The 27275-nt window shown below is 39.0% G+C and overlaps 1 protein-coding gene across 3 annotated transcripts in view; it reads right to left on the bottom strand.

Moving 5' to 3' along the window:
* The window catches only part of trim44 (tripartite motif containing 44), a 43148-nt gene extending 20905 nt beyond the window's left edge, over nt 1–22243 (bottom strand). The window contains exons 1-5 of one of the 3 annotated variants that reach the window (XM_026176415.1): nt 21955–22243; nt 20540–21221; nt 19228–19305; nt 12502–12798; nt 7148–7170 (exon numbers count right to left, since the gene is read on the bottom strand). In XM_026176415.1, coding sequence (XP_026032200.1) covers nt 7148–7170; nt 12502–12798; nt 19228–19305; nt 20540–21184 — 1043 coding nt within the window. In that variant the 5' untranslated portion in view covers nt 21185–21221; nt 21955–22243. The remainder of the gene's footprint in view (nt 1–7147; nt 7171–12501; nt 12799–19227; nt 19306–20539; nt 21222–21954) is intronic. The other 2 variants (XM_026176413.1, XM_026176414.1) reach the window with 2 other exon arrangements.
* Nucleotides 22244–27275: the final 5032 nt, after the last annotated feature.

Raw genomic sequence — 27275 nt, 5'->3', positions numbered from 1 at the left:
ACCATAAAAAAAAAGAGCAGAGCCTTACCCCTCACACACACACACACACACACACACAACCACACATGCAGAAAAAACAGATACAGATGCATCTAGCTAAAACATTTTTAATTATTAAATGAGGGCATGTTGATATGCGCACACAAACACACATGGCATAAAACCAGTAGGCGCTCCTTTTATAGAAAGCAATGTAAATTTTTCATTAGAGGAAATGCAGCTCTCTCTCTCTCTCCCCGTGCCTTCATCTCTGGGTTCTGTCCTGTGTCCTCCGGCCATGCTCCCCTGACACCTTCTTGCTTCACTCAACTCATCTATTTGACCCAGCGAAGGGCAAGCAGCCCAGACAGATAAGCTGTGTCCCAAAGTACCCGCTTTGCTTCCACATCAACCTCTTTTCTTGATTTGTGTGTTCATGTGAATGCATGCCATGATTTTGGGTGGTCTGCAGCCTTCACATGGTGAGGCAGTGTGATTTCTCCCCCCCCCATCTCTCTCACACTTCTGTCAGCAAACACAAACTGTCTAATTGAATCATCTGTTAGAGTCGCAAGAATCATGACTGCACACCACCTGTCAAAAAAGCGAAATAGTCCAGACAGGTAGGAATGTATTTTTGCGAAAACAGACATGACAGCGCTGAAAGTATTTTCCAACAGAAAATCCTTCTTTTGATATTTGACTTGACTGCCATGGGCCTGATAAGTCACCGTGCAATGACAGATGATGTAGTGTTTTAAGAACACTCAAACACAGAAAAAAGGAGTATAAAACAGGAAAATAATACAAATCCACAACAACAACAATGATAATAATAAGGAGAAGAATAGAAATAAACTCTGAAAATGGTGACCACATGTCTCTTTTAGTATTTTAGTGTTTCCTTTGTCAAACAAAATATAAATTTTTGCTCATGAAACTGTCCAAAATACCAGGAAACTGGACAGATTTCTGCCAAATCAAATAACAGACATACTGTGTTTACTGTATACAGTTATGTTTACTGCTGTGCCTTGTCATCCCTATAGACTGTATATATATAAAAAAGCTCCTGGGCTTAAAGCTAACCCAGCAACAGTAAACTTGCAATAAACTTGAATTCTTTTTAATAGCCACCAGGGGGCAACTACCTTTAATGCAAAGAAATCAAATTGTACAGAAATCCAAGGAAAAATGATCTTGTATCTCTCTTGACAGTTTTCGATTAGTTAACTAATATATTCTTAAAAAATAAATGACTTTGCAAATTATCTTTCCAAATGAAATCAAAAAGACCAATAATTTTTAGGTTAACGTTTTCTTAACTTCTTCCTTTTTATTTTTGGCCAGAGTTTATAACCATGCATGCATGTCTGTCGGTATGGCTGATTCTGTGTCTGTCTGCTTTAATAAGTACACTTAATATTGACTTTATTTGAACTGCAAAGCAATTTGTATTGTTTTTGTGCTTTGTTTTCAAAAGTGGAATATAAATACAGTCATCATCATTATTATTATTATTATTATGATGGCAAATTCTGACCCTACATCTGAATGTTGCAGTAGAGAATGGTCACTTCAGTCACAGACACACCCTCATCTCACAGTCTATTTATATCTACCATTAAGGAGCAAGACGCTGCCGCAGTATTCTCCTAAACAACAGTTTCCTGTTTTGCAACATCTCCCTCTGTATATTTGTATGTCTCTCAGCTTCTGTACTGGAATATAAGTATAATGGTTGTAAAAATCAACACGATCGTATGCTCGTATTTTCAGTCCAGCTGTGACGGCTGTGGTGCAACGTGCCAGGTTACAAAAACCGAGAGGTCCATGACTGACCGGTGCAACAAACAATGTGCTGCCAAAATCGCTGTGAGACACCGACGACACAATGAGGATAATGGCCCCCATAAGAGTCCCACACACCAGTAAAAAAAATAAAAAAATAATCCCCACCGTGCTCTGGCCATTTAAATCTTTTAAGTTCTCATATATTTTTCTGAGCTCATTTATATCTAGTGTGATGTTATTATAAACAGAGACTATCTAAAATTACAAAACAAATAAAATGTACAGAAATGACTAAATAAAGAATGGAACATTGGAAAGTACATTACTGATACATTAGAGTAAATTCATGGTAGCTATTCAGTGCGATGGTTGTGTTTATGTAAGACAAAAGCAAAAAGATTACTGAAGGAACCAGAGAGAGAATCTTTACTTTCAGCTGTGTGTGTTATGCGAAATGCATTAAAAAAGTAAGTGAAGCAAGGCAAAGCAAAGGGACTTCTGAGATACAGAGAGACGTGACTGATTAAGGCAACGAATGGGGGGAATTTTACACTGGAATTAGAAGTGCTGTGCTCTCCTGCTAGTTTTACCTTTTTTGTGTAATTGCACCATGAGAATCATAAGCTCACAGGCCTTGATCAGTTTTAAAAAAAATTTTTTTCTTTGCCTATACTGACCTGAGAAACAAACCCAATTATCAGCAGCTATGACAGAGCAATATGATGTAGTTAAAGACAACTATAGCCTCCAGTGTCCTAATCCTATTTCCTTATTTGTGTGTATTTCTTCTTTTTGTCCATTATTGATGGATTCTGCTGCTTTTCAGTGCCCTTTATCCTTGGATCTGACTTTCTTCCCATGCAAATGCAACTTTATGTATTAATTACTTTTGTTTCAAAGTCTTAAATATACCTCTATACATAACAAAATTCTTATTACCAAAGATCTAAGTACATGTTTAGTAGGAATGATATTTTCACACATAATATAGACACAGAATTTAATTACATTTGATTAAGTGACACATTAACACATAGATGATTTTAAGCGTTGGTTATTTCCACTGGTTCATTAATATCCATTGTAATAATACAAAGTTCAAATGTTTAAAGTTCACACTTAAAACACTTTTGTTATTAAGATATGATTTCAATGTATTTGTTTGAATAGGGTACAATTCTTTTCGTGGCTTGAAAAGCTTTTAAACCTATTATATAGACACAATTGTAAGTCAACACTGATGCATGATTTTTCCCAAAATACCTCTCTTAAAGCCATCTCATATTCTGTATTTGTACTGTAGTATATGGCCAGGATGACAGGCTAAATCAGAGGTACAGCTCACTGTGGGAAGCAAAGAAAACAGAAACCTGCCTTCTCTGAAAGGACCTAACTTAAAGATGGGCCAGCTTTCAAAAATACTTAGAGTTACAACTGTCACACTAGAAAGTGTGAAGCAGAATTTTACAGAAATGCTTGGGTAAGTTTTTTATTAAAGAAATGTAGCAAAAACACACCTGACAGAGTAAATATAGGCATTAGGCCTAGTGTTGGGACCAGTTACTATCCCGAACCTATTTTAGCAAGTTATGTATAGAGGTGTGTTCATTAGATATTCACATCTCTGACACAACTAAGTTAAAACTAAAGCCAAACAGGGCAAACATCCATCAGCCAAATCTATCACAAGTATGTGCAGGCGACAGTCATATTAAGGCTGACTTCTGCCCTTGCTTAGAGGCTTGATAATGTGACAGAGCAGAATGAAATAATCCCATGAACGGTGCCCCACTAACTTCTTTTTGGCAAGCGGAGCTCCAAAAACCCACTCACTCAAAAACACATTCAGTCCTACAAGCCAAAAGGCAGTTAAATCTGTTTACGCGTTTGCTAAAAATAGGCCTCCAAAAAGTCTAACAGAAAGGCAAATGCAAATGCGTAGAATTCCTTAGTGTAAAATCTTTTTCTGTCAATGTCTTATTTTATTTTCTTCCATTTCTCTCTTAAGCAATACCTCAGGAGACAACTTAAAAGTGCCTTTCAGGAACCGAAAATCTACTAGTAAATCCATTTCTCCCCATCTTTTCCTTGACTGTGGATGCGTGTTTGTGTGTTCAGACAGCATGCAACACACGTCTATGATCACTGGCAAGTAGACATAGTTGCAAGAAAGTTTCTGAACTCTTTGGAATCTTCACTGATTAATCATAAATGGAACTCAAAACTGAACACTAAGAAACTGACTAAACTAATAACACACCACTATACTTTTCATGTCTTTATTGGACTCAGTCCAGTGCAAGCTGGAAAAAGTTCAGTGCTAATAGCTTCTTCAACAGCTACTTGCTGAGCTGGGAGAGAGTGGACTGTAGAGATGCACTACCTACAAATGAAGTAATAGAAAAACTGGCTACTGGTAAAGACTACTCTCTAAAAATGACTAGTTGTTTTGAACATCAATTGCAGTAATATAGACGAAGCATTACAGAAAAAAAACCCACCACAAAACACCCTGTAAGACATGGATTTTTATCAATCCACAGAGAAACAAAATCAACAAATGATGGAAATACTGAACAGCTGCAGCTCTCATGAAAGAAATGGGGTAGGCAAGGGTAATGACAAAAAGCACCTACAGTAATCTCTACAAAATCGAAAACACTGTAATTTTGTGCATTCATTCTGCTTCAACCATTTTGTGTTTCAATAATGGTGGAAATGCAGACAGCACAAGTGAATATACTTTCACTTTCCCTATGCTCTCCCACTTTTCATGAAAATCTGCAACAGGCAAGACAAACGACTGCTGAAAAGATACGGTTCTTTGCAGAAGTAATCAATGCAGAAATTCTGCTAATTGTCCAGGGTTTGCAAACTTTTTCTTCCAGTTTGTACATAGATAAGCTATGAAAGGGAGGTAAATGCCTATTAGCTTTAATTTAATAAATACTTGTAAAATTAAATTTATAAAACAGATACATTAAATGTCAAAGGCTGCAAGCATGAGATATTTCCACCTTTAAGCATTTATCTATGAGCACATGCAGCATATAAAACCACCAAAATTATTCATGAAGAGAGTCTAAGAGATAAATTAGATAAATGACAACAAATAATGTTCCCATTCGCAAATCTGAATTCATACAAATATTACACTCAAAAAGCTTTGTATCCTTTAAATCCACACCAGACAAACACATATACAAACATATGTAAAAACTTAAAAGTCAGGAACAAGGGCTGGAATGGAGGCGCTCAGACTAAAGCTAAGGAATAAGAGTGAAATTTGCAATGCATCATATTAGAGCCAGCAGAGAAATGGTTGGGAGAAGGAGGAGGGAGCGAAGCAAGATTTATATTCAGAGGAGGACAAATCTTGGCAGGCATGGAGTACCTATGTTAAGCGGCTTGGGGAGAGGCAGGGGTTTGTATTGATGAGCAAGACCAGGAAAGATGTGTGTGGGTGCAGGATTGTGGTCCTACGGGAATGCTCTGTCTACGGCAGCGATATGGGGCTCAGACAGCGGATTAGTGTTTCTGCTCCATAATCAATTTGCTGTCTGGATCCCATTGCACATAACCCTAAACATCCTTTCCATGCTTGATCCTCTAAAATCTATTTTCTCTTTCTCTTTATTTCCTCCCTACACCTATTCCACTTCATCTCTTTTTCCTGCTTACCTTTTTGTTTGCTTCACCTTCAAGTTGTAAGATGAGTAAGCCCCCCCCCCAAAAAAAAACACCCCAAAACACCCCAAAACAAACAAACACAGTCCTACATCAAGCTCTTTCAAACACACCTTTCTGTTTTTTTCCTTTAATTTCTCTCCAACTTGGTGCCATTTTTCACCAGCCATGATAAATTCTGCACACACTGCGTTTTAGTGTAATATGTCGGAGTAATTATATCAGGGTGTGTGTGTGTGTGTGTGTGTGTGTGTGTGTGCGCGCGCGCGCACAGAGATGTAGAGGTTAACCTTGACCAAAGGCAAACTATTAGCTTCATTTCACCCTCGAGTCCAAGCTTGCCGCCATCTGGTCTAGAACTTCAGGGTCATAATAGCGGCTGACCAATCAATAACACACTGCATGTTGGCACCATGCACCAGCCCTGGCCAATGTGTTCATTTCTTATTAAAAAGAACATTACACTCCAGGGAGAAAATAAAGTACATTTCCCACAATCAGGCAGCACAAATGTCAGCGGTACAAAGTTTAATTAAAAATTAAAGTTCTATTTGCTGGAAACAAGGATATTGTCCATCAAAAGTGTATTATACAACACATGACTATTTCTATATTTATATTCAGCCTTTATGTTAAATAAATACAGAAATGATTTTTCTTTAAAGACAGATCAACTGGCATTTGCTGTAACTGTCTGAATCTGTGTATTGTGTGTATTTGTGTATCTGTCTGTGTCTGTAGAGGGGAGGAGTGCTTTTGAGATGAAAGCCCACAGAGACAGCTAAGCAGGAAGGCAGAGACAACAGATGGTGTTAGGAGTGCTCCTGTTCTGGTGGAAGAAGGTGGAGAGGTTTTCATGTCAACAGATCAATAAGTGTGAGACTATCCATTTCAGATTGTCTGACACACACAGACAGAATGGTGAAAGAGAAAGTATAGACAAACCACCACGCAAATTGACACATAGTAGCTGAGAAAGAAATCTCCCTTCTACACGTCTGTAGGCACACCTTACCCGCTTTGAGACATTAGAGATGTAAATACAATGATGTATAAGATAGTGAGACTTGATCCTGCTGATGATGCAGCAATCCTGTCAGAAATGCATGCAAGCCGATACGCCCTAAAATTATCACTGATAATATTGTATTCAAGGATTAACTATGGATCCAGACATTAGTTAGGAACCATGTTAAAGATTGTGTGTTTGTTTGTTTTTTTAAAGACACTTCTGGGCTTTTTGAAATGGCTCAGATGAGGGAATGCATGCACATATGCACACACACATGCACACACGCATCTTGCCAGCAGCTGTTCTGAGCACTTTTATTGGACCAGGCAGACTGTCACCTCTTCTGATTCCAGGGGGACACTCAGAAGAGGACTACTAATTGCCTTGCTGGGGCACAGATGTGACTTGCATGTGACTGAATAGGTTTGGAGGCATGGAATGGCTTGATGTGTATGAGTTTGGGTGATGTTTGAGGGAGGAAATGACAGGTTGTTAGAGGGAAGGTAAAAAAAAAAGAAAAAAAAAGTTGTAAGGTGTGTGACTGTATGTGAGATGAATGCTAGTTAGAGTCATAGTGGATGATGTTGGAGAAGGAGGAGGTACAGAGGGGTCTTCAGTCACAGTTAAACTATTCTGCTATAAAAAGCTGAACATGAATCATACGGGCAGTCTTACCTTGGCCTGGCCTCAATGTTGTGCTGAAAATAATAAATGGAGGGAAAGGGGGAGAAAGAAAAGAGTGAGACAGGGAGAAAGAAAAACATATTTAAAAACAAAACATTTGACATCTTTTTGCATGCATTTTGAGTAACAAAAAAATAACTCAATTTAAATCAGTGCAGTCCACAGATGGTGTGGCTTAAAATCTGACCCATTAATTTTTAGTTTCATTTTGCACTTGCTTTTAAAGGAACAAACTGGAACAAAGCTGCAAACATTAGTCATGTGCAGGCCGTTCTATTTAATTTTGATTGGAGCTTAAAAGATTTCTCAATGTCACACTGCCGGCGTGGAACACTCATATCATCATTGCAAGAAAAATCCCTTTTTTATGTGAATAACAACAAAGTAAATGAAATCTCATCCAATCCTAGAAGATGCAAATTCATCATTTCCTGAAGCAAATCTGTCACATTTAAATTACTGCTGGACTGTAGACATGAAATCTTTACAGTCAGAATTTAACATGTTTATACATGTGCTTATATTGAACACTCCTGTTTATACATTGATGAAGGTATAGACTTAAACAATGACACTCCTACCTCCTTGAAATGTTCTTGACTTGGCTAGATGTTTTATAACCCCCCCCCCCCACCAAAACCATTTTTGTTGTCCTCTGTGATGTTTCATGCATTTTGGTGTTGCTTAACTGGCCAATATTCCTTTTGTTTAATAACGCACCAGATCGCTGACTTGGCCACTCCTAAAGGTTTTGCTTTCTCTCTGATAGGTTTATTTAGATTTTTCAGCCTAATGATCAACATCTCTTCGGACCTCATATGGAAAGCTCCAGTAAACAGCTGCAACTTCAGAACTTGGAATCAACTCTAGATCTTTTATCCCCTTAATTTGTCATGCAATACTGAGGGAACAAGCCTGGAACTGACTGCAAGTCAATTAATTTCTAGCCTCTGAAAATAAGGGACTGTGTATAAAAATGGCTGTAATTCCTAAACAGCTAATACAAAACTTGTTTTTTGTATCAATCCTTGAAATTAAAGTTGAAATGTTGCAATTTAATCGAATCTTGGTTGTCTGATTTAAAATCTACTGCGGTGATATACAAAATGATAAATTGCCTTTGTAGATGGCAGATGCTTATGAATCACTGGTAATCTTGTTTTGTCTGTGCCGTTAAAGCAAATATGGCTTTTTAATGAGGTAAATCGCATTTTAATAGAAACTTCCATTTCATTTTTTTATGAAATGGAAGTTTTATTTAAAAAGGCCTAATAGGGTTATGCATACTGGCTGTTAAAGGTAAAATATATCATATTCATGTCCGTTTCACATTTCACCTTATCATGCAAGTCTTTTTTTCATTGCAGGCCAACTGTCTATTAATAACACATAATGCATTTCTTTGTTTTGACTAGATCAGTTTATGAGTACAAACAAGGCTTGTGTTACACTGCTGTGTTCATCATTTTTATTTTGTCCAATTAAGAGTTTTTAATGGAACAAAATTAAAAGAAATGTGCAGTTTGAAAGAAGATCTCAGCTATAGGACTATGGTTACCTTTTCAATAGAAACAAAAATATCCCTCAAGGTCTGAATGAGCCCAGATTCAACATTTCCTACATTATTCACATGGCCTGGGGCAACTTAGTTATTATGTGCACACATAAAAACTGGTCTCTCAAAGCTGGAAAGAAACCACAGTCAGAGAATTTAAAACGAAAATATCCTAAAAGAATGACCTGTTTTTCAAATAACAACTTAATTGTATTTGAAGCTTTAAGCATCAACTGAAAAGTGTAAAAAATGATCTGAAGCAAAAAAAAAAAAATTTCATTTGACACCCCATTTGTACAGTCATATATAATAGATATAGAAAAAATGAAGTGAAAAAAAGAAAACTTATTGTTAAAATATTATTTCTTATCATTTTCAAATGGTTTAAACCAAAATCCTGCTAACATGTATAAAATATAAAAACCGAACAAAGCAGACTTGGGTCAGAACTAAGTGAGGGTTAGGTCACTTGTTCTGACTCAGATTGCCTGAATAATGAGGCTTCTTAGCTTTCTGTTCATGCTGCATCTTCTTTATAGCTTAGTGAGGCTCTGTGTCTGTTTTTCGAAGATATATTTCTGAGAACTTCGAAATCCAATTCAGTACTTATACGCTAAGCATTTCACATAAACTCTGTCTACACAGTATTAACCGTGTTTAGTCTACAGTCATGCACCTGTTGTGTACCATCTTCTACAGTCCTGTCGTTTTAGTGTGCATGTTCAGTTACAGTGTTTGCTGTGCTCTCTGTGTATCTGTATGGATATTTTAGCTGACACATATCGCCCTTTTAGCTGTAAGACTCCTGCCCAGGGGCATGTGTGTTTTTTTAATTACTCTATCATCAGTAATTGTTTAAGTAAACACAAATTTAATGATGATATAAATGAGTACCTACAGCCACTTTTTAATGAAAAGATGGAAATTGAGCAATGTGATAACAAACAGACTGTAACTTTTAATATTTTTGTCTAACTCCTTCCAATTGTTTAATTTTCATCCAAAGAATGTTAAAAGGATAAGTGCAAGATATATTTTACATCCTAGCTTATATATCTCACAGACTTGCAGTTACATGGCCACAGTATTTGGCCTTGATATGCATACAAAGCAGCAATTGTCTGAAAAAGTAAATCCTTCTTTTCTTGTAAAAAGTTTAACTCAGAGCACCAATTCCAAAAGGGCTGGAGGGTGAACTGTAGCTCCCGGGCTAGCAGGATTAGATTGAGCTTTACAAGAAGAGAAATAAACAGTAATCCAAAAAAGCAAACAGGGACCGCATACAGCATGTGAAAACTTTTCAGACCCCTTTCTAATTTTCCAAATCTTGTTAAAATGGATTCAACACATTTTCTTCCATATAAGTCTGGATGTAATTCTCCACAATGTCAAACCAAAGGAAGGCTATGGAAATATATTGTTAATTCATCACGGGAAATCCTTACAGAAGCACAATCAGTAGCACGGCCCTTCACCAATAAGATTTTTATAGAGGGATGGAGTGCTATAAAGCATCTGAAATGAACCATTTGGCCACATTTCCCAACCACATGAAACCAGGCACTGAGCCTCACTTCATTAGTATAATCCACACAATTGAAAACTGTGGTTGCAGCATCATGGTGTGGAAACTAGTCCCAAAAAAGGAAGAAAATAATGGATCCAAAGCACAACATCTAACAAACTACCTAAGGCACCAAGTAAACACAAGTGTGGTTTTCGGTAAATTCTATGAAATTCATAGTGTGACCCAACCAGATTCTGACCAGCAACCAACATACCATTTATCATCAGCCATCATAGACGGACCTTAAATGGTTGTGTACTAAGGCTCCCATCCAGCCTAGATAAAACTTTAAAAAGACTGATCCCAAATTTGCCTAAACATCCAGTGCTATCAATAATTGGTGGAGTCATCATAAATGTTAGTTTCATCCATGACAACATGAAAGGTTGTTACCCAACACACTGCAGGAGGACTACATGAAACATGCAACAGTTACAAGCGCTGTGGGAACACCAAAATGTTGTAGATAAACAAGTGAGTGATAGCGTCAGTGTATATTCGCTTGAGTACACAGCAAGATACGTAATAAGTGAGCAGCTACTTAACTTCTCTTTCTGTACTGACACGAATCTCCAGTGAACGAATAATGCTGCTTTTTAGTTACTCCATTAATAACTAACACATGACAACAAACAGCTTACCCATCGACATTCATTTAGGGCCATAAAGCAATCTACACATCAGCTACCGCTATTACTACAACCTACTTAGTTGTGCACAGAACCTCCAGAGAACACTCAAGCCTCCTCTCTTAACTGCAGTGACTGCAATATAGAGAGTGACAAATGGACCAATGCGATATTTTAATTTGGGGCCATGAGCAGTAAAAGCCTTCTCTTCAATTTTCAAATGAGACACGCAGTGAAGCGCCACAGAGTTTGATGCACATGTGAGGAGATGGGTTGCAACCCTTTACTGTGCAAGAGTTCACATACATGCAAACCTCTATAATATATAGTGTAGTTGCACACATGTGCAGGTGTGTGCAGTTCTTTGGCACAAGGTGTAAACTTTCACCAAGGGGCCAAGATGTAAAAAGACTAAATGTGTTTATAACTGCCAATACTATAGCAAAAGTATTACATTGCAGCCAAAAGCTTAGGCTTTATCTGCATCTATCTACATGCATCACATTAACAGAGGAGAGAACATTCTGAAAACATAATTTCAATATATATAAGTATAATGTATAATGAATAAATACTGTAGATCCAGTGTCTCTTTTCACTTGGAACAAAGCTGTGTATGATGGCACCTGTTCTCCTTATAAATGTTGCTGTTTGCAGAAGGTTTCTTAAGTACTTGGAAGAAAATCCTTTCAAGTGGACGACCTGGAATCAAGCACCCATGGCTGACAGCATTCATCTTTTAACAAAGACCTCATGCGCAAGACCATTTTCAGGCCTAACCAGAAGCAAATAAACACAGCTTTATGTAACGCTGATAACTGTTCTGTGTTGCGGTTCTTGTTCTCTATTCATCCTACCTTAAAACTACCTATAACCTTTTTTAGATAAGAGCAATAGCACTGCTTTTACAAGCATGTTCTCATGTTACACGAGTTAATCATTCTTTCAAAATCTTCTCAACAGACCTTGTGCTGTGATGTTGCTAATTAGGGTGCCAAGTTCAATCAAACATGTAAGTAAGACACTGTCTTTTCATTAAATTTCTTGAGCACTTGGTTAATGTTCTAAGACTGGTATGTTAATGACATTTTTAGGTCTAGTTAGTAAACAAGCTTGTTTAAATATGCAAGTGGAAAGGCTCCAGTGTACTGGGTACGGTATAGTTTCTGTGGCTGCGAGCCTGCTGGCATGCTTCAATTCACGACATACATTTTGACGGTAAGTTTAACGCTCTAGGTAGATGTTAGTGTCTGAGACTGTGTGGACTCGTCTGGTGACTTTGGATTACAATGCATCAAGATGGGATGTGTCCCACAGGCAGATTTCATTATAGTAAAACAGGAATGACTGCTTTTATATAGTCTCTGCAACACTATAGTTCCTGCTTAACTGGTCAAACAAATAGGTAGCGTAAAAGTCTAAGAACATAAAGAAAATAGCTATAAAAATAATTAAATTAATTAATTAACAAAAATCAGATTTTGTTTAAAAGGCACCAACTTAGAGGAAACAATTATATTCCCCACTGCATTTAAAAGGTTTAAGAAGGTAAACATCCCTCATAAAAAGAAAATGTTATGAATGCTACTCTTACCAGCACTCTGTGAGCTGCTCCAGGCCCTGCTAAAAGGGCCTCTACTGCCACTACAGGAGCTATTGCCTGCGCCTCAGCCTGCTCCAGCAGGCATAGCTGGTGTGTTATGTTGGCCATTTCTTCCTGAAGCTTTTCAGTCTCAACAGTGATCTCTGCGATTTTCTCAGCAGCAGATGCTGTGAGGAATGCTTCTTTAAGGTCTACCAGGTGAAGGGTCCTCTTCTCTTCCAGTAGCACCAATTTGCGGAGCTCCTCGAACTGACTGTTCACATACTCCTCAAGTTCCTCAGTAGACATCTAAGATATGTAGAAAGAGTTCAAAGAGACAAAGAAGGAAACAATGAGAAAGAACGAATAAACAGGGCAAATTTAACTCACCACAAAACAGAGATATACAGCCGCCACAAATTAACCAGAATAAACCACAATGAGCTACTCAAAATCTGAATGCGGGGGGAAAAGCAATTAAAAGCAATGCATGTGAGGGTCAGATAGGGACTTTATACATTTAAATGTGAACATTATTCCAGCAAGCCTACAGGTCTCTGTCATGCATTAACTAATTGATAGCATATATTAGATTCCCCAAAGGCAAACTCCATGCATCCCATCTGCAGATAGAGATCTCAGAGGCTCCTTCTACCACAGCAAGCCATCTGTTTGGCTTTCAAGGCAGCAGAACTGCTCACTGAGATACCTTTTTAATTCCTTTGCCCATTCCCCAACGAGCCTCTCTTTAGCTATGACTCATTACGTTAAAACACCTCAATAAACAAACTCGTTCCTGCAGTTCTTCTGTCTAGACAAAACTCCACCTCCAATGAAGATACTGTCATGAGGTAAAATAACCCAAAATCCCTTGTCATGATCTCTGCTCCTGAATATAATTGCTTCAATCTATGAACATCAGCTGCTCTGTCTCCCGTTTTCCCTTGAGCAGAACTTCACTCTCTTCCTTTCCATCTATTTAATCTTGTTTCCCCTCAGTCTCCCTCTCTCCAGTGAAGCAAAGAATCATCAGTCTTTACTAAGGTTGGCAGAGCCATGGCCCCTGGGGCCCAAAGTTTTATCGTGTATTTGCCATTTCTGCACAAGCAATCAGATTCTCCAAATTGCCCATTAAACCAAGCGCAAGAAGTAACACTTTTAATTTACTTTCTTTGTGTGAGGAGAGAAAAACATGCACATTGCTCATTCTCTTATCTTCACCAAAATCAATGCCATGAATGTATTTCTCTCAGATAAAGAACAAAAAACTACAACTGGGTTAGACTAGTAACAAAGTTTAATTCATTGTCAAGACCTACTTGTATCAAAGCCCCCCATTGTAGACTACTGGAGAGAAAGGACCAGCATTGACTACATGACTCTCTCCGAGTTCATTTATTCTAAAATTCCAAAACAACTGTGTGCTCTGTGGAATGTAAATAAAAAGAAAATGCAATAGTTTTCAAATAATTTAAAGTTTATAGAAAATAGTACCAAGGAAACACACCAATGCTGAAACTGAGAAGCTGTATTACTTTTTATTTAAAAAAAAACAAAAAAAAAAACACTGAAGTTAATTCTAACAAGGCAAAATATTTAATATGTCAGGAAAGATGCAACAGAGTAAAGTTGAGACAGTGAGTGCCTCAGGACTAAATAGGCAGGGGTTCACAACTATGTGAGCAAAAACATGGACAGATGAAAGTTTTTCACTGTAGAATTTCGATTTTAAACATTCTAATAATCTGAGAAAATTCCTGTACACAAAAGGACTGTACACAGTCTTTTTTGCCACAGTGAGGAACCATAAAGAACAAACCTTCCCATAGCCAACGCTATGGTATGAATACACGGAATTAGGCGTCCTCTCTCTCAACCATCTCTGTTGGTTCTCTGTGAGGCCCCATGGCCTTTGAGGCAGATGGAGGCTGTGATCCTGGATCAGTTCTTTGTTTGTTGAGAAGCAAGAGCTCTCTGCCATTGGACCTTTCACTCAGCAATGAAGCTTCTCTGAGAATTTGTCCCGATTGGAAAGTAAGAAGGAAGAAGCACTCATGCGTGCTAATCTTCATTTCCAATGCTGCAAACTAAAGCCACAAAATGAGGCCTCAGGAGGGACAACAGTCCACTGCTTACTGGGAACTAGTTGGAGTAAAGATACAGCGTGAGCATTCATTTGTTTCTTAAGTGCCATTTTGAACCCTCGATATTAGAAAAAAATCCAAATCAAACAAACAAATAAATACATGAAAAAAGGAGAGGGACTGATTGTAAAATTGCAACCTACATGAATAACCCTCAATTCTGAAACAAAATTACCAAGATTTACAAAGTTAGAGGGAGAGAAAAAAAAGCTGTTTTTCCATAGACTTCCAAAGATCCGAAGTCTTTTTGGAACTACAGCTATCACCATCTGGTGGCCTATAAATAGAATGTAAGTTGAAAACACTTTCGCATTAGCTGATTTTTGTGACCCATAAGCTACGTCCATGTTTTACACCATTAGTGACTGAATTATAAAAGCAGCAGCTGTGTTAATAACAAAGGAGTTTTTAATCTTAACATTTTAAACCACAATGAAACTTCAGTAAATTCGTCATAAAAAAAATAAAAATAAAATGCCGTTTTAATGTGTAGTTAACTCCAAATGTTTCAAAAGACTGCTACGGTCTATCAGCACAATGATCAAAACATCTAAAATTAACCGACTGATACAAAGGTTCAAACTTTCCCTGTTTTTAACGGATGAAAAATAATCATCTCATTTTTTTTTGTAATGGTAAATGGCCTGTATTTATATAGCGCTTTACTAGTCCCTAAGGACCCCAAAGCGCTTTACATATCCAGTCATCCACCCATTCACGCACACTGGTGATGGCAAGCTACATTGTAGCCACAGCCACCCTGGGGCGCACTGACAGAGGCGAGGCTGCCGGACACTGGCGCCACCGGGCCCTCTGACCACCACCAGTAGGCAACGGGTGAAGTGTCTTGCCCAAGGACACAACGACCGAGACTGTCCAAGCCGGGGCTCGAACCGGCAACCTTCCGATTACAAGGCGAACTCCCAACTCTTGAGCCACGGTCGCCCTTGGAGTGGTAAAAAGGTTTGTGCTTTAGGGATTTATTTTAAGCGACAGAGTTCAGATAGATATGTTTCTCTGTTGTTCCAAATCACAGCAGACTCTACTGCCTATTCACAGCTCTGTTTGGTGTGATGCTTTTTTAAAAAGGCCTAAAAAGCATTAATAGAACATTAGGACTAAATGGATTTGAACTGTCCTTGCCCTTAGCAACAGTGGCCTTGTTCCAAGTGAACACTACTCTCCCTCGCTCTCCTTTATCTCTCCCAGAAACTAGATTTTCCAATTTAGCCTCTAACACAACAAAGCAAGGGACAGATAATTGATTTGAATAAAAACAGCTCTGCTATAGTCATATAAAACAATAAGAAAAAAGGGAAGTGGCGGAAGTTATAAAATGGTTTTACAATAGCATAGTTTCAATTTCCAACACCTTTTTATTTGTTTTCGACTAAAGGAATGTCAGCCAAGAAACTTTCTGGGGAATGATACATGATAAATTCAATTAAAATGGCAAAATAAAATGGGAGTGACAGCTCTAAAGAGCAAAAGGAGGTAGGAAGAGAAAGAATAGGACAAGGTAGAGAGGGGTGAATAAACCTAACACTACCAAGTCTGCCAAGTCTTTTCATGTCTCTCCTGTCTATTCCTCAACCTCAGCTTCCTAAGACACCTTTAATGTGTCTGCTGCTCTTGTAGATTTTATGAGGCAGGGAAAATGGATGTAGCCACTGCACACACATACACAGTTGTGACTGGGCTGATACTGCTGTGCTGCTAATGGACTCTTCTCTTTGTAGCTGAGAGGCTCTGTGGACTGCATGTGCCCTAGACGGCATCCTGGTTGGCAGAAACAAGTAAAAAGTAAATAAAACATGAGACGAGGTAAATATGCTGACTACGTACTGCTGTGGTTTGAAACCCCAACATGCCTCACCTGCACTCTTACTATAGTTAACTTCAGGTGACTGGCTGACTGACAGACGGCCATCTTTACTCCTCAAATTATGTTACGCCTCTGGCCCTCTATTAATATGTATGCAGCTTTATCACTGTTTTCCCCCCTTATATTCTAGTCCCCTGTGGAGAATTACAATATGAGCTCAGAGATTAAAATCCCCAAGCCTGTGGCAAAGTACATAAGCAGATTAGAATTAATAAGCAAATGCAAGCCAAGGGTTAAATCTTTCATCCACCTCTCACCTACACACAGACAGCCACTCAGACCCTCTTTCTCTCTGAAGTGTTTTAAGATGTCAATACCATGCAATTTAAACTCCTCCAGCTCCTCTTTTTCTTTACCCTCTATTTTATACGTGCACACACACACACACACACACAACTTTTCTCAGCACAGGTAGTCATTCTGACTTGCCTGTCATGCATAATAAGCGACGCTGACATTTGAGAGAGCCGAGAGGACATGCCGACATACCACATAATAGTCTCTAACACAGTGCCCTGTGAGCAAGCAGGTAAGAGGTTTTCAGTAAGCACACTGCAAATCCACAGTGAAACAACCCCAGACTAAATGTTCAGGAAGTCCTTGGGGTGGCACTGATATTTTACTATGATAATACACATGAACTTGGGTGGGGTGTAGGCTGCCAGAAAACGTGTTCTCTCTCACAGGCCACTCTAATTAACCGGTTACACTACGCCACTGTGCTTGGGTCACATCTCTGCATGTATTCAACAATGCTCTCGTGTGCCACGGCTCACCGATGGGTTCTGACACAGTTATAAAAGCAGAGCATACAGCAGAACAAGGACTGCAGAGGTGGTTGAGAGAGAGAACAGGTACTGCAGCTTTAAATGGTAAATAGCCGAGACCGCGGACGCACATTCCCAATCCTGCCTTTGTTTGTCACACCTCTCAGTGCACAACTCCTAGGCATATGTGGTCAGGTTTTATTTTCAGTGGCAGAACATGCCCCCGCTATAGCATCTGTAATGGAAATACAGCAACTGCTTTCAAGGTTGACTTGTCATGAAAATTCAGTTTGAATAGCTTTTGTTTAGGCTGACATTAAGAAAAAGGTTACCATGTTTGTTTTTGGAGGGCAACCTGGAAAAGATTTGATGAAAATGGTAAAGTAAGGTTACAGCTGTGTCATGATGATTGAGACAATCTGAGAAGAAGAAACAAATCTATGTCACATATCCCGCCTCCCAATGCTTACACCAGCAGGTGCCTTTGCAGACGGCACTACCGACAGTAAGATGCTGGTATACAAAGCCAGCCCTGCATAGAATTTGAGTGGATTTAACAAGTAAACAAAAGTAGTGAAATAGCACAACAGTCCTGTAAAGATACGATCTTCATTATTATATTGGATAATTCGTCCCCCTTATTGCCTTAATTATGAATTATAAAATAATAAAAATTCATTGCAATGCAACATTGTATTTTACACCATATGCATATTCTGAGTCGAAGACTGAACACTTGATTTTTTTTTTTGTCAGCTTACCCAGTTCAAAAAGGGTTTAACAACAGCTACGGGGCATTCAGTATTCAGCACTCTTTATTTTTTTTACATGACAATGCCTAGATCACAGTCACTTTGAAAAATACAACCTCTGACTTGGCACAGAAGTGCTGAGTCAAAAAAGTGAAATCAACCGAAGTCTAAAAACGTCATGACTCAGTAATCACACAATGAAGCCACGCTTCAAGCTGACTTCTATCTGCAGAAACCTAACACAATAGGGAATATCTGTGGTCTGTGCATGGAGCAGCACAATGAATATACACAATGCTGAATCCCTTTATGACATAATCTACTTCTATTTTAGACTGCCGTTTCTGATACTACACTGTCTATATCATATTTATAACTGCACACAAAAAGATGTAACAGACTAATATCTTTTTGTCTTTTTCCTTGTTAGGGCTTCAAATAATGTTCGATCGTAGCTACAGAACCTACAAAATCAAACAAGTTGTTGCTACAGATATAACCTAGTTGATTTTTAAAAAAAAAAATCGCTATTCATCTTTTTTTTTTCTTTTAAAAGAAGCCATGACAAAGAAATAATGCATACAAGGACTTCATATCAGTGACATCCCAACTGTGCCAGCATAAATATGCATTTGCATTTAAAATATAGAAATGCCCAGTGCCTGCAGCTTCAGTTTGTTAGGATGACTGACACTGCTTGCCCTAAATACGTCCATGGATATGACTTAAAATCGACCATCATTTTCTTGACTGTGGAGTCACTCCCAAGTAAGTAAAAAACCTTCAAGCAACTGGTTATTTGTATAACTACACTGTTGTTTGATCTCTAACTCAAACCTCTTATATCTATGTTCTGTAACACTTGGACACTTAATGTTAAATACACTGATTGTTCAGCTGTCTCTTAAATGTAAGCTTCAAAAATAATCTGCATATTCAAACTCAAAACACATGGCACAATCTCACTAAAATCCAAATTAATATACAAATGGTGCCCTGTCACCCCTTGCATGGAATTTAAAACCACCTTTTATCACCACAAATATATTCAAACTTCATTTAAATAGGTGCCGGTATGAGCTCATTAATTAAGAACAGATGCGTGCACCTTTTTTGGGAGAGGTTTTCTAAAAATGGTTCTTTGCTGTATAACAAGTGTTAGGCTTCTGTACACAGGAGTTAGCACTCACCTCAGGGTTGGTCCACTTGGTCTTGATCTTCTCAGCCATCTGTTGTGTACAGCCCAGCAGGTCATAACCCTGCCTGCTCTGCAGATACAACAGACAAACAAGCGGTAAACACAGCACAGTAGGCCACTATAAAAACAGCACAAACACAGATATTCTTTTTGTGCAAGTCAAACAAGACATGCAGCAGGCTAATTATTTGTTTACCTTAATCTTGCACTCATTCAAAAGAGTACCATTGAGTTTACATTTTAGTTTATAACTCTACACAAGGACAGTGCCAAAAAAACCTCATCTGGTAGTATGACAACATTTTGAGGAGACTACAGACTACAATATTCCATATTTTGATATGCAATATACAAGGTGTTAAAGTTTCTCCACAAGAGCACATTAACACAGGAAGCAGGATTAAAGCTAAGGGGTGTTTAGACTAAACACTGTGGCCTTGGGCTGTATGTCTGACCCTCTTTGTCTGTAATCAATCCATATGTGTCTGTAAATGTAAGTCAGTTAAGTGTGTTGCTCTACTTTTGTTTGTACCACCAAAGACAACACTGCAGTTCTAGACAGTTAAGTTTCACTGACTTTGCATGACCATTTTAAAATAAGGCTTCTGCTCAGACTTTCTAAATCAGTTTATTTCACCGCTCACAAACAAAAACCTCTTATGCTCATAACATTAATTCAAAACTAAGCCCTTGTTTCTGATCATATCACCTTGTCCTCTGTGCAATAGCACAGCCCAAATGTGATCAGTGTGCTGAACATCTGACCTGAAATGAAACTATAATAATCAGAAACACCAAGCTCTGCATAAATGAACCCAGATTTGATGGACCTTTTTTCCCCCCATAAATCCAACAGATTAACATGACTTACTAGACCAAATGCAGTGCTTCACTAAACAACTTGTGACTCAGTGGCTCTATTTAAAATGCCTGAAGAGAAAAGGCCATCTGGGAAAACGAAGTAAGGGTGAAGCCATAATTGGCACCAAACCAAAAGGGACATCGGGGTGTATTTTTAATGTTTCATTTCTCTTTCACAGCTTTCACAAGAATCAAAGTGTCTGTAAGAATTAATTTATTGATGAAGAACTGTGGGTTATCATGGGACATATATTTAAAATAGAGCACATAGCCCTCTCAAATTAACTTGAAGACAATGATTGGCACACTAACTAATACAAAATTAGAAATGCAAACTAGACATGTGACACTGTATGTTTCATAGCAGATATTGTTGGGGGGCATGCCATAAAGATTAGGTACACTATATATATATATAAACCTTACATAAGTGTGCATCTCACCTTCTGCCAAACGTAGGCTTCATGCAGAGTTATGATCTCATGTTCCTTGTGCTCACCTTGCACAGCACACACCACACAGATTATCTTTTCATCAGGTTTACAGTAGAGGGAGCCCTCCTGGCCATGCTCCTTGCAACGCAATCTCTCTACTGTCACGGTGTTTCTCTTCCCATTGTCTTCAGCAGCCCCAGCCTCTGGCCCTGCTTCTGCACCCTCAGCTCCCTCGCCGAGCTCTGCTTCCACAGGTGGAGAGTTATGGGCTCCTTCTCCTTCCTCAAGATCAACCCTCTCATTCCCATTAACTACTGCCACTCCAAGAGGTGCCATCCCACGATTTGCACCCATTTCAGCTGCCATCTCTCCCACAGCTTCATCCTCAGCTGCGCCTCCAACTCTGGAGTCCCTGTTTGTGCCAAGACCATTAGCCTGGGTGCCTTCGGGGTTATAGGGCAATAGCACATGATGCGTGCTACTGGCGTGTCTGTCTGCATGGATGGGGCAGAAGGCAAAACTGCAGATGGGGCACACTTGTGTCGCTGGCTGGGCCTCATCAGGCTCGCACGCATCACATGAACCGTCCATCTGCGGCAACTCTTCTTGTTTCAGTTCATTAGAACCTGTCTCAGGTTCTCCGTTGTGCTCCATGGTGGCTGAAAAAATTCAAGGTATCAGATAGCAAAGTCTGACAGGAGAGAAACAGTGAGAAGAAGACGGGTTATAAATAGCTGTGACCTTCTGTAAACACATCTCATCTTTGCACAAGGGAAAGTCCAAGATTCTCAGGACTAATCCCCTCTGATTTAATATTCCCGAAACAGATGTTGTCAGGCATCTAGACGAAATGCCATCGAGTGCCACATTACAGCACATCTGCAGTCACTGAACTGCCTTTGTGTGCAAACACACTCACATTGTTTACTGACTCACAAACAGAAAGTGCTGAGTGTGTATTCCTGTGCCCTCAGCATGACCAAACACTCCCCTGCTCTCCTTCCTTCACCTTCCTGGTTATGTCGTCAAGCCTTGACCTTTTCATATCTTGTTCTTTTTTGTCTTTATGTGCACTCACCACCACCCCCTTTCAGACCACTCTGCAGGAGTGAAGCTGAACAGAATGAAAAGAGCACAGATGCATGCCTGGCTGGTACACACTTTTTTGTCTCCTTTCTCTTTCTCCTCGAAGCCTTCCTCTCTTGGGCTCTGTTTGTGTACTCTCTCCACTGCTGACACAAACAACCGACAGAAAAAGTGCTGTAATGGAGAGAAAACTCCCCCTCTTTCGCTCTTCCACCGCCCCTCTCTGCCAGTTCTCTGTCTCTTACTCACATTCACACAGTGCCTCCTCACACAAATACACAGACATTTTCTCCCTCATCCTGCAGGGCAGTTTGCAGCAGTCTGCAGAGTGTACTTACTCGTCTGTCTTCCTCTTCCCTCGTGTTTTCTCTCCAGGGCTTGTTCTGAGTTAATGTGGAGTCTGTGAAGAATTAGCTTGACGGCTAACTTCCTTAGCGCAGCCGTCGTACTTTGAATTCTGCTGCTGAGCTGTCGACTTATCTACTTTTACTTTACAGCACAAAGGGAGCTCCTGCTCTAAACCGACAACGTTTACTTCCTTATTTTTGTCAGCTGCTGTCTTCTTTTTTTCTACTTCCTGCTAGCAGTCTCCTGTGTGTTTGGGAACGGTAGAGACACACAGAGGCGGGAGAGAGAAAACTCGTTTGACGAGTAAAACCAAGACAGAGAAGCCTCGCATTTTTTGTGTTTGGGTTAACATTTTTCCGTGTTTTATTTATTCATATAAATATTTTATCTATTTATTTTTACATTACAAATGCACCCAAAAGCCAATGACCTTGTCATGTAGCTAATATATCACCGGTCAAGAGGTTAGATGAGATGAGGTCTTCAGGGAAATACTGTTTTGTGGTGAAATCTTTGCACAGCATACATCTTTAAGGGGTTTCAAAACAAGATCTACGTGGACTTTCACAAAGAGTCAAAATATACACATGCGCTGAAATGTATGCATACGTTAATGTAAATATTTTAATAAGTGGTTGTGATGACTTCACAAAGCCATGGCTCATTAACTTCTTGGTAGAGATCATAATTGACAACAACTGGCAGTTTCTGTTTGCCAGCATCAAAAGGATTTGTTTAACAGCGCTCACTGGACTGAAGTGAACTCAGAACAATGGGGAAGTCAAAGGAACTCACGGAAGATCTGAGAGGGAGATTTGCACAAGTTGGGAAGTTATCTTGGAGCCTTCATCAGTTCAAACAATTGTATGTACCGGTAAGTACAACTTATTTGGGTGTGTCACCACTGCCAAGGGCTGGGAGAAGACAGAGACTGCCACCTTTAAATGAGAAGTTGGTTAGGATGTTCAGGAACAGCTCAGCAACCACCAATACTCAAGTCTGCCGTGAACTGGAAACTGCAAGAACCCCAACATCAATGTCCACATTGAAGAGAGTTTTACATTGCTGCACAGGCTGACAATAAATCTCTTGGACGTCCCAACATAAAATGTATTGAAAATTTGTGGACTATACTTAAAAGCAAGGTCTGTGCCAGGAACCCAACCAATTCATATGAACTCAAACTTAAAAGCCCCAAATTCTGGGTTACGTGTAATGCATGCATTGCTGTAATCCCATTATATTTTTCAGTAATGTAATGTGTTACTGTACTAAATTTAATCATCACACTGTCATTACTTGCATTACATAGATTCAGTTACCTGAACGTAGGATGAATGGAAAGGGAAAGAGAAATCACAAACATGCTGTTTTCTTCCTACGCTCTACAAACAGCTGATGTTAGTTTGTGTTCAAGGAGAAATGGTGGGATGTGTACAACTTTAGAGGAGTAGCGATGTTCACATGTTTATTCATTTCTTTTTTGCATTAAATGACAAGCATGATGGTATAGGTACACTCCATCTATGATAGAAGCAACCATATTATACTGCTAACACAACTTTGACTCTTTTAGGCATCTCCACATGCTAACTTAAAGCTGCACAAAAATCTTCTAGTTCACAAGAAAGTTCCGCCGTTAAATCAGTTAAACACATAAATAAATGTATCTAAAATTAACTCGGTGCAGTAGGTTTAAAATGACAAATATTTACCAAAATATAGTGTTGTTGTATTGTAAGTATTGTAAGATAAGAAAGCCTATGCACACATTTGCATGTAAGTCATTTTTCCAACAAGTAAAAAACATTTTTAAGGTGTTAATTAAAACTGAGCATTTTTATAGCAGTAGCCTTGAAATTATGAATTGAATGCAAAAAAAACCCCTGAAAGCAACCTTATATTTTTATGTGTTTAGTTGGCTCCTATTGTAATCCTTTGCAGTGGCTCAAAATAGGGTGTGACGATGAGAAGACATTGCTAGTTAATTTTGTAGTTAACAGAAAGAATGGATGCCTTCCCTGTTCATCTAAAGGGCAGCAAAGGAAGGGTTCTTTACAGCTGATGCATACATTTGTAAAAAAAAAAAAAAAAAAAATTACAAAAAAGTGAGTGGAAGCTATAAACTCCAATGTATTCATTATACAATACAGGAAAAGGTTCAGCTGGAAGAGTAGACAAATTGAGAATTTTAGCATGGGTGTTAATGGGGAGTTTCTAATTATAATGTCTGCTTTACCCTTCTGTTCATGTCCTTACCATCCATAAAACTGCACTGAGAGACAATGGAACCGGATTAGAGGTCTGGAGAGAGACACAGCGAGATGATGCAAAACAAGCTGTTCTCTGTAGAGAGAGCTAAAAAGGCTATTGAGCTGGGTTTCACACAAGCAATATTTGGCAAATAATTGTTGACTGTTAGTCCGATTTGAATGGCATGTCACAAATAGCCATAAACCGTGTTCCAAAAAAGCCTTCTGCATCCACTCAGTATGGATCCTGCTGCTGTTTTTGCCAAAGTTTGTGAGCTGCTTTATCGAGGAGAGCTCTTGTCCCATATATCTTGTTACCAGAAAAGATTTCGTCTCAATGAAAATATATTTAACTGGCAAAATCATATTTGCCTTGGCATCTTGACATAAGGATTGAAAGTGAAGCTGTGTTTCAGAGGCCATTTAATCATAATCGGGATTAGATTTGTCGAAGGCTTGTAACTGTTAGCACAGACGTCACAGCAAAATCACATTCAGCTTTGTATGAATGTGTATATGACTGAGCCTCGCTGCATCGTCAGTGGGAAGTTTAATGGCGTCATTACTGTCTTGCAGCACAGCAAAAGACAGCATCATCTTGCATTCTGCATAAAACTGAGAACAATTAAAGGGCTCATTGACTTGCAATTCATTAGAATAAGCACTCAATATAACTACAATATGGGTCTGTGGTAGAGAGATCTGTTCTTTTTTTCTCTACCCAGGAACTGTAGTGAAACAAAATGTGACACGCGATAGGATCTAAAATTATTTACCTAAAATGGGCTTGTGCAGCTCAGAAAAGCCTGCACATGGATGCTGGAAACACAAGGCACATTGAGCTCTCAGAAATGCCAGCCAAGAGTGAAGGAAGGAGCTTTGGCAGACAAGCAGAGCAGACAGAAAACACTTACCTAATTCCTCAGTTTTAACATTGTTTTATTGGCACGAGGTCAGCCTTGGGTCTTAAGATTAAATGTCCTTCAGTGCAACAGCACTGGTCTGTCAGAGGAGGAACTCTTAAAATGAGTTAGCGCCCCTCAACAGCACCCCCTCCCCCATGGCCCCCCTCTTATTCGCTAATATTTCATTCTGTCACCCTGCTCCTCATTTGCCCTCTGGATCATTCCCTAGATGCTCCTGACTTTGCCACAACTCTTTCCACCTGTCATAGGTGGAAAACATGAAAGAGAGTCAATAAGCTGTTTTGTGAGGTTGTCTGTACATCCCTGTAGTCTGTCTTATTAAGAAGGACAGCTAAATGTTCATGAATAAAACCTCTAACCCCTTCGACGCTGATCTGGAACACAGACTGCTGTGAAAAGAGACGTATTGGAGTTTTATTTTCATTCGAGTAGAGTTTTTCAGCTAAATTAGTATTTCGGCTTTATGAGATATGCCCCATTGGAGGAACTCTTTAATGTTTATTTTCTGTGTGTGCATCTGCGTGTTTGTGTGTGCGCGTGAGTGCAGGGCAAAGGAGCGACACCTGTCACGACTGATCGGAGGCAGCGAGGAGCGAGATTATGGTGAGGGAAGATGAAAATAAGCACAATTTGTGCAAGTAGAGCGCATATATGTGTGAAGGACTGAGATAACGGGCGGCATTTTTCAAAAGTGTTGTCATCCTAAATATTGTGCAGTCAAGAGCTCACAGCATTCGCCATGAATACAAAATGCCCTCAATTCCAACATTCAACTTGTCGATGTGCTTCAGTTTAAAGGAAAACTACATTATCTTAATATGGTACTTTAAACACCACATTCTCTAAAGCCAGTGAAAATACACGGCATTCACGCAGCATTATCTAAAACAGACTGCGCTGAATACATCAGCCCTACAAGAAAACATTTAAGCAGGCTTCAGTGTTTAGTTTTGTAGAGGTTGTTTTATAGAGATGTTTATTTGCCTTTAGAATTAATTTTGAGGTTTTATTGGACGTGTTACATTGATTTTTGTCCCCCCCCCCTTTTCCTCTTTAGACAGAGGGTAGAGATATTTTGTCTACTTTCACTAACATTTCATTTCAAGAGGAAGGAGAAAAACATATTTTGAAGGCTCCCTCCTGAAAGTGGAAATATTTTAGTTAGTGAGGAAGAGCGCCAGCATTTCCTCCAGCTGGATGCAAGTACTTTACCTAAAATAGTTACAATTACAAGACTGCGGCCTCACATTAATACATCATTTATTCAATAATCGCATGGGACTCCTGCCTCGTATTTGCTGTTCAAGCCTGTTTCCTGTCTTGGACGAGATTACTGGGTGCAGATGGACAGAATGAGAGCAATGGGTTATATCAAGTATAATTGGGAGTCTTTGGATTATTATACATTAGCAATAAAACAACACTACTTGATTATTCCCCTGTAATGCATTAGTAGTGCTTAACTTCTTAAAGAAGAATATGGCTTTTTCATGAAAAAAATCACAGAGCCTTATTAAATAATCTAAGGAAATTATTTTACACTTAAGTCAGCAACTGCTCTCATTCTTTTTTTCCTTGCCTTTTTATGCAATGTACACACAAAGCAATTGAACTAGCAAAGCACTGTCAGTGCCTGGCTCTTATCAGCCTCTTACACACGCTCTGTGACTAAAGTTACTGTCTTACACCAATAGAAGCGGCGCAGTCATGCGCAACCAGGTCTGCTTTTGCTCTGGACGGTGATGGTAATAATGTTGTACAGACTCAAACATCCAGCTCAGCTAATATGATGACACTGAATTCTCAATGCACAGTTTAGTGTGTGGAAGCAATTAAGTTTAAGCTTGTATTCCTAAAGCAATTTGAAATGTATCATACATCACTAGTCCTTTATTTGCTATGTGTGGGAGAACATTTCAGAAAGTATAGAGGGATTTAGTTTTTCTTAATTTGTTTTGTTTCTATAGCAGCTTGAGTGTCAGCTGGGACCTCTAAAGAGCTCAGCAACCCCATGCACCTGCACCTGATCAGCCTCTTTTAATTAGAGTGACATAAGAATGACTCATGAAGGTTACATGGTATAGGGTATATATATAAAACAACATTTATACTTGATGAAGTCTGTTTTTGTAC

Source organism: Astatotilapia calliptera, chromosome 7, assembly GCF_900246225.1.
Source record: "Astatotilapia calliptera chromosome 7, fAstCal1.2, whole genome shotgun sequence".
Classification (NCBI taxonomy): domain Eukaryota; kingdom Metazoa; phylum Chordata; class Actinopteri; order Cichliformes; family Cichlidae; genus Astatotilapia; species Astatotilapia calliptera.
Note: the sequence above shows the minus strand (reverse complement) of the source record. Positions and strands in the feature narration are given on the sequence as shown.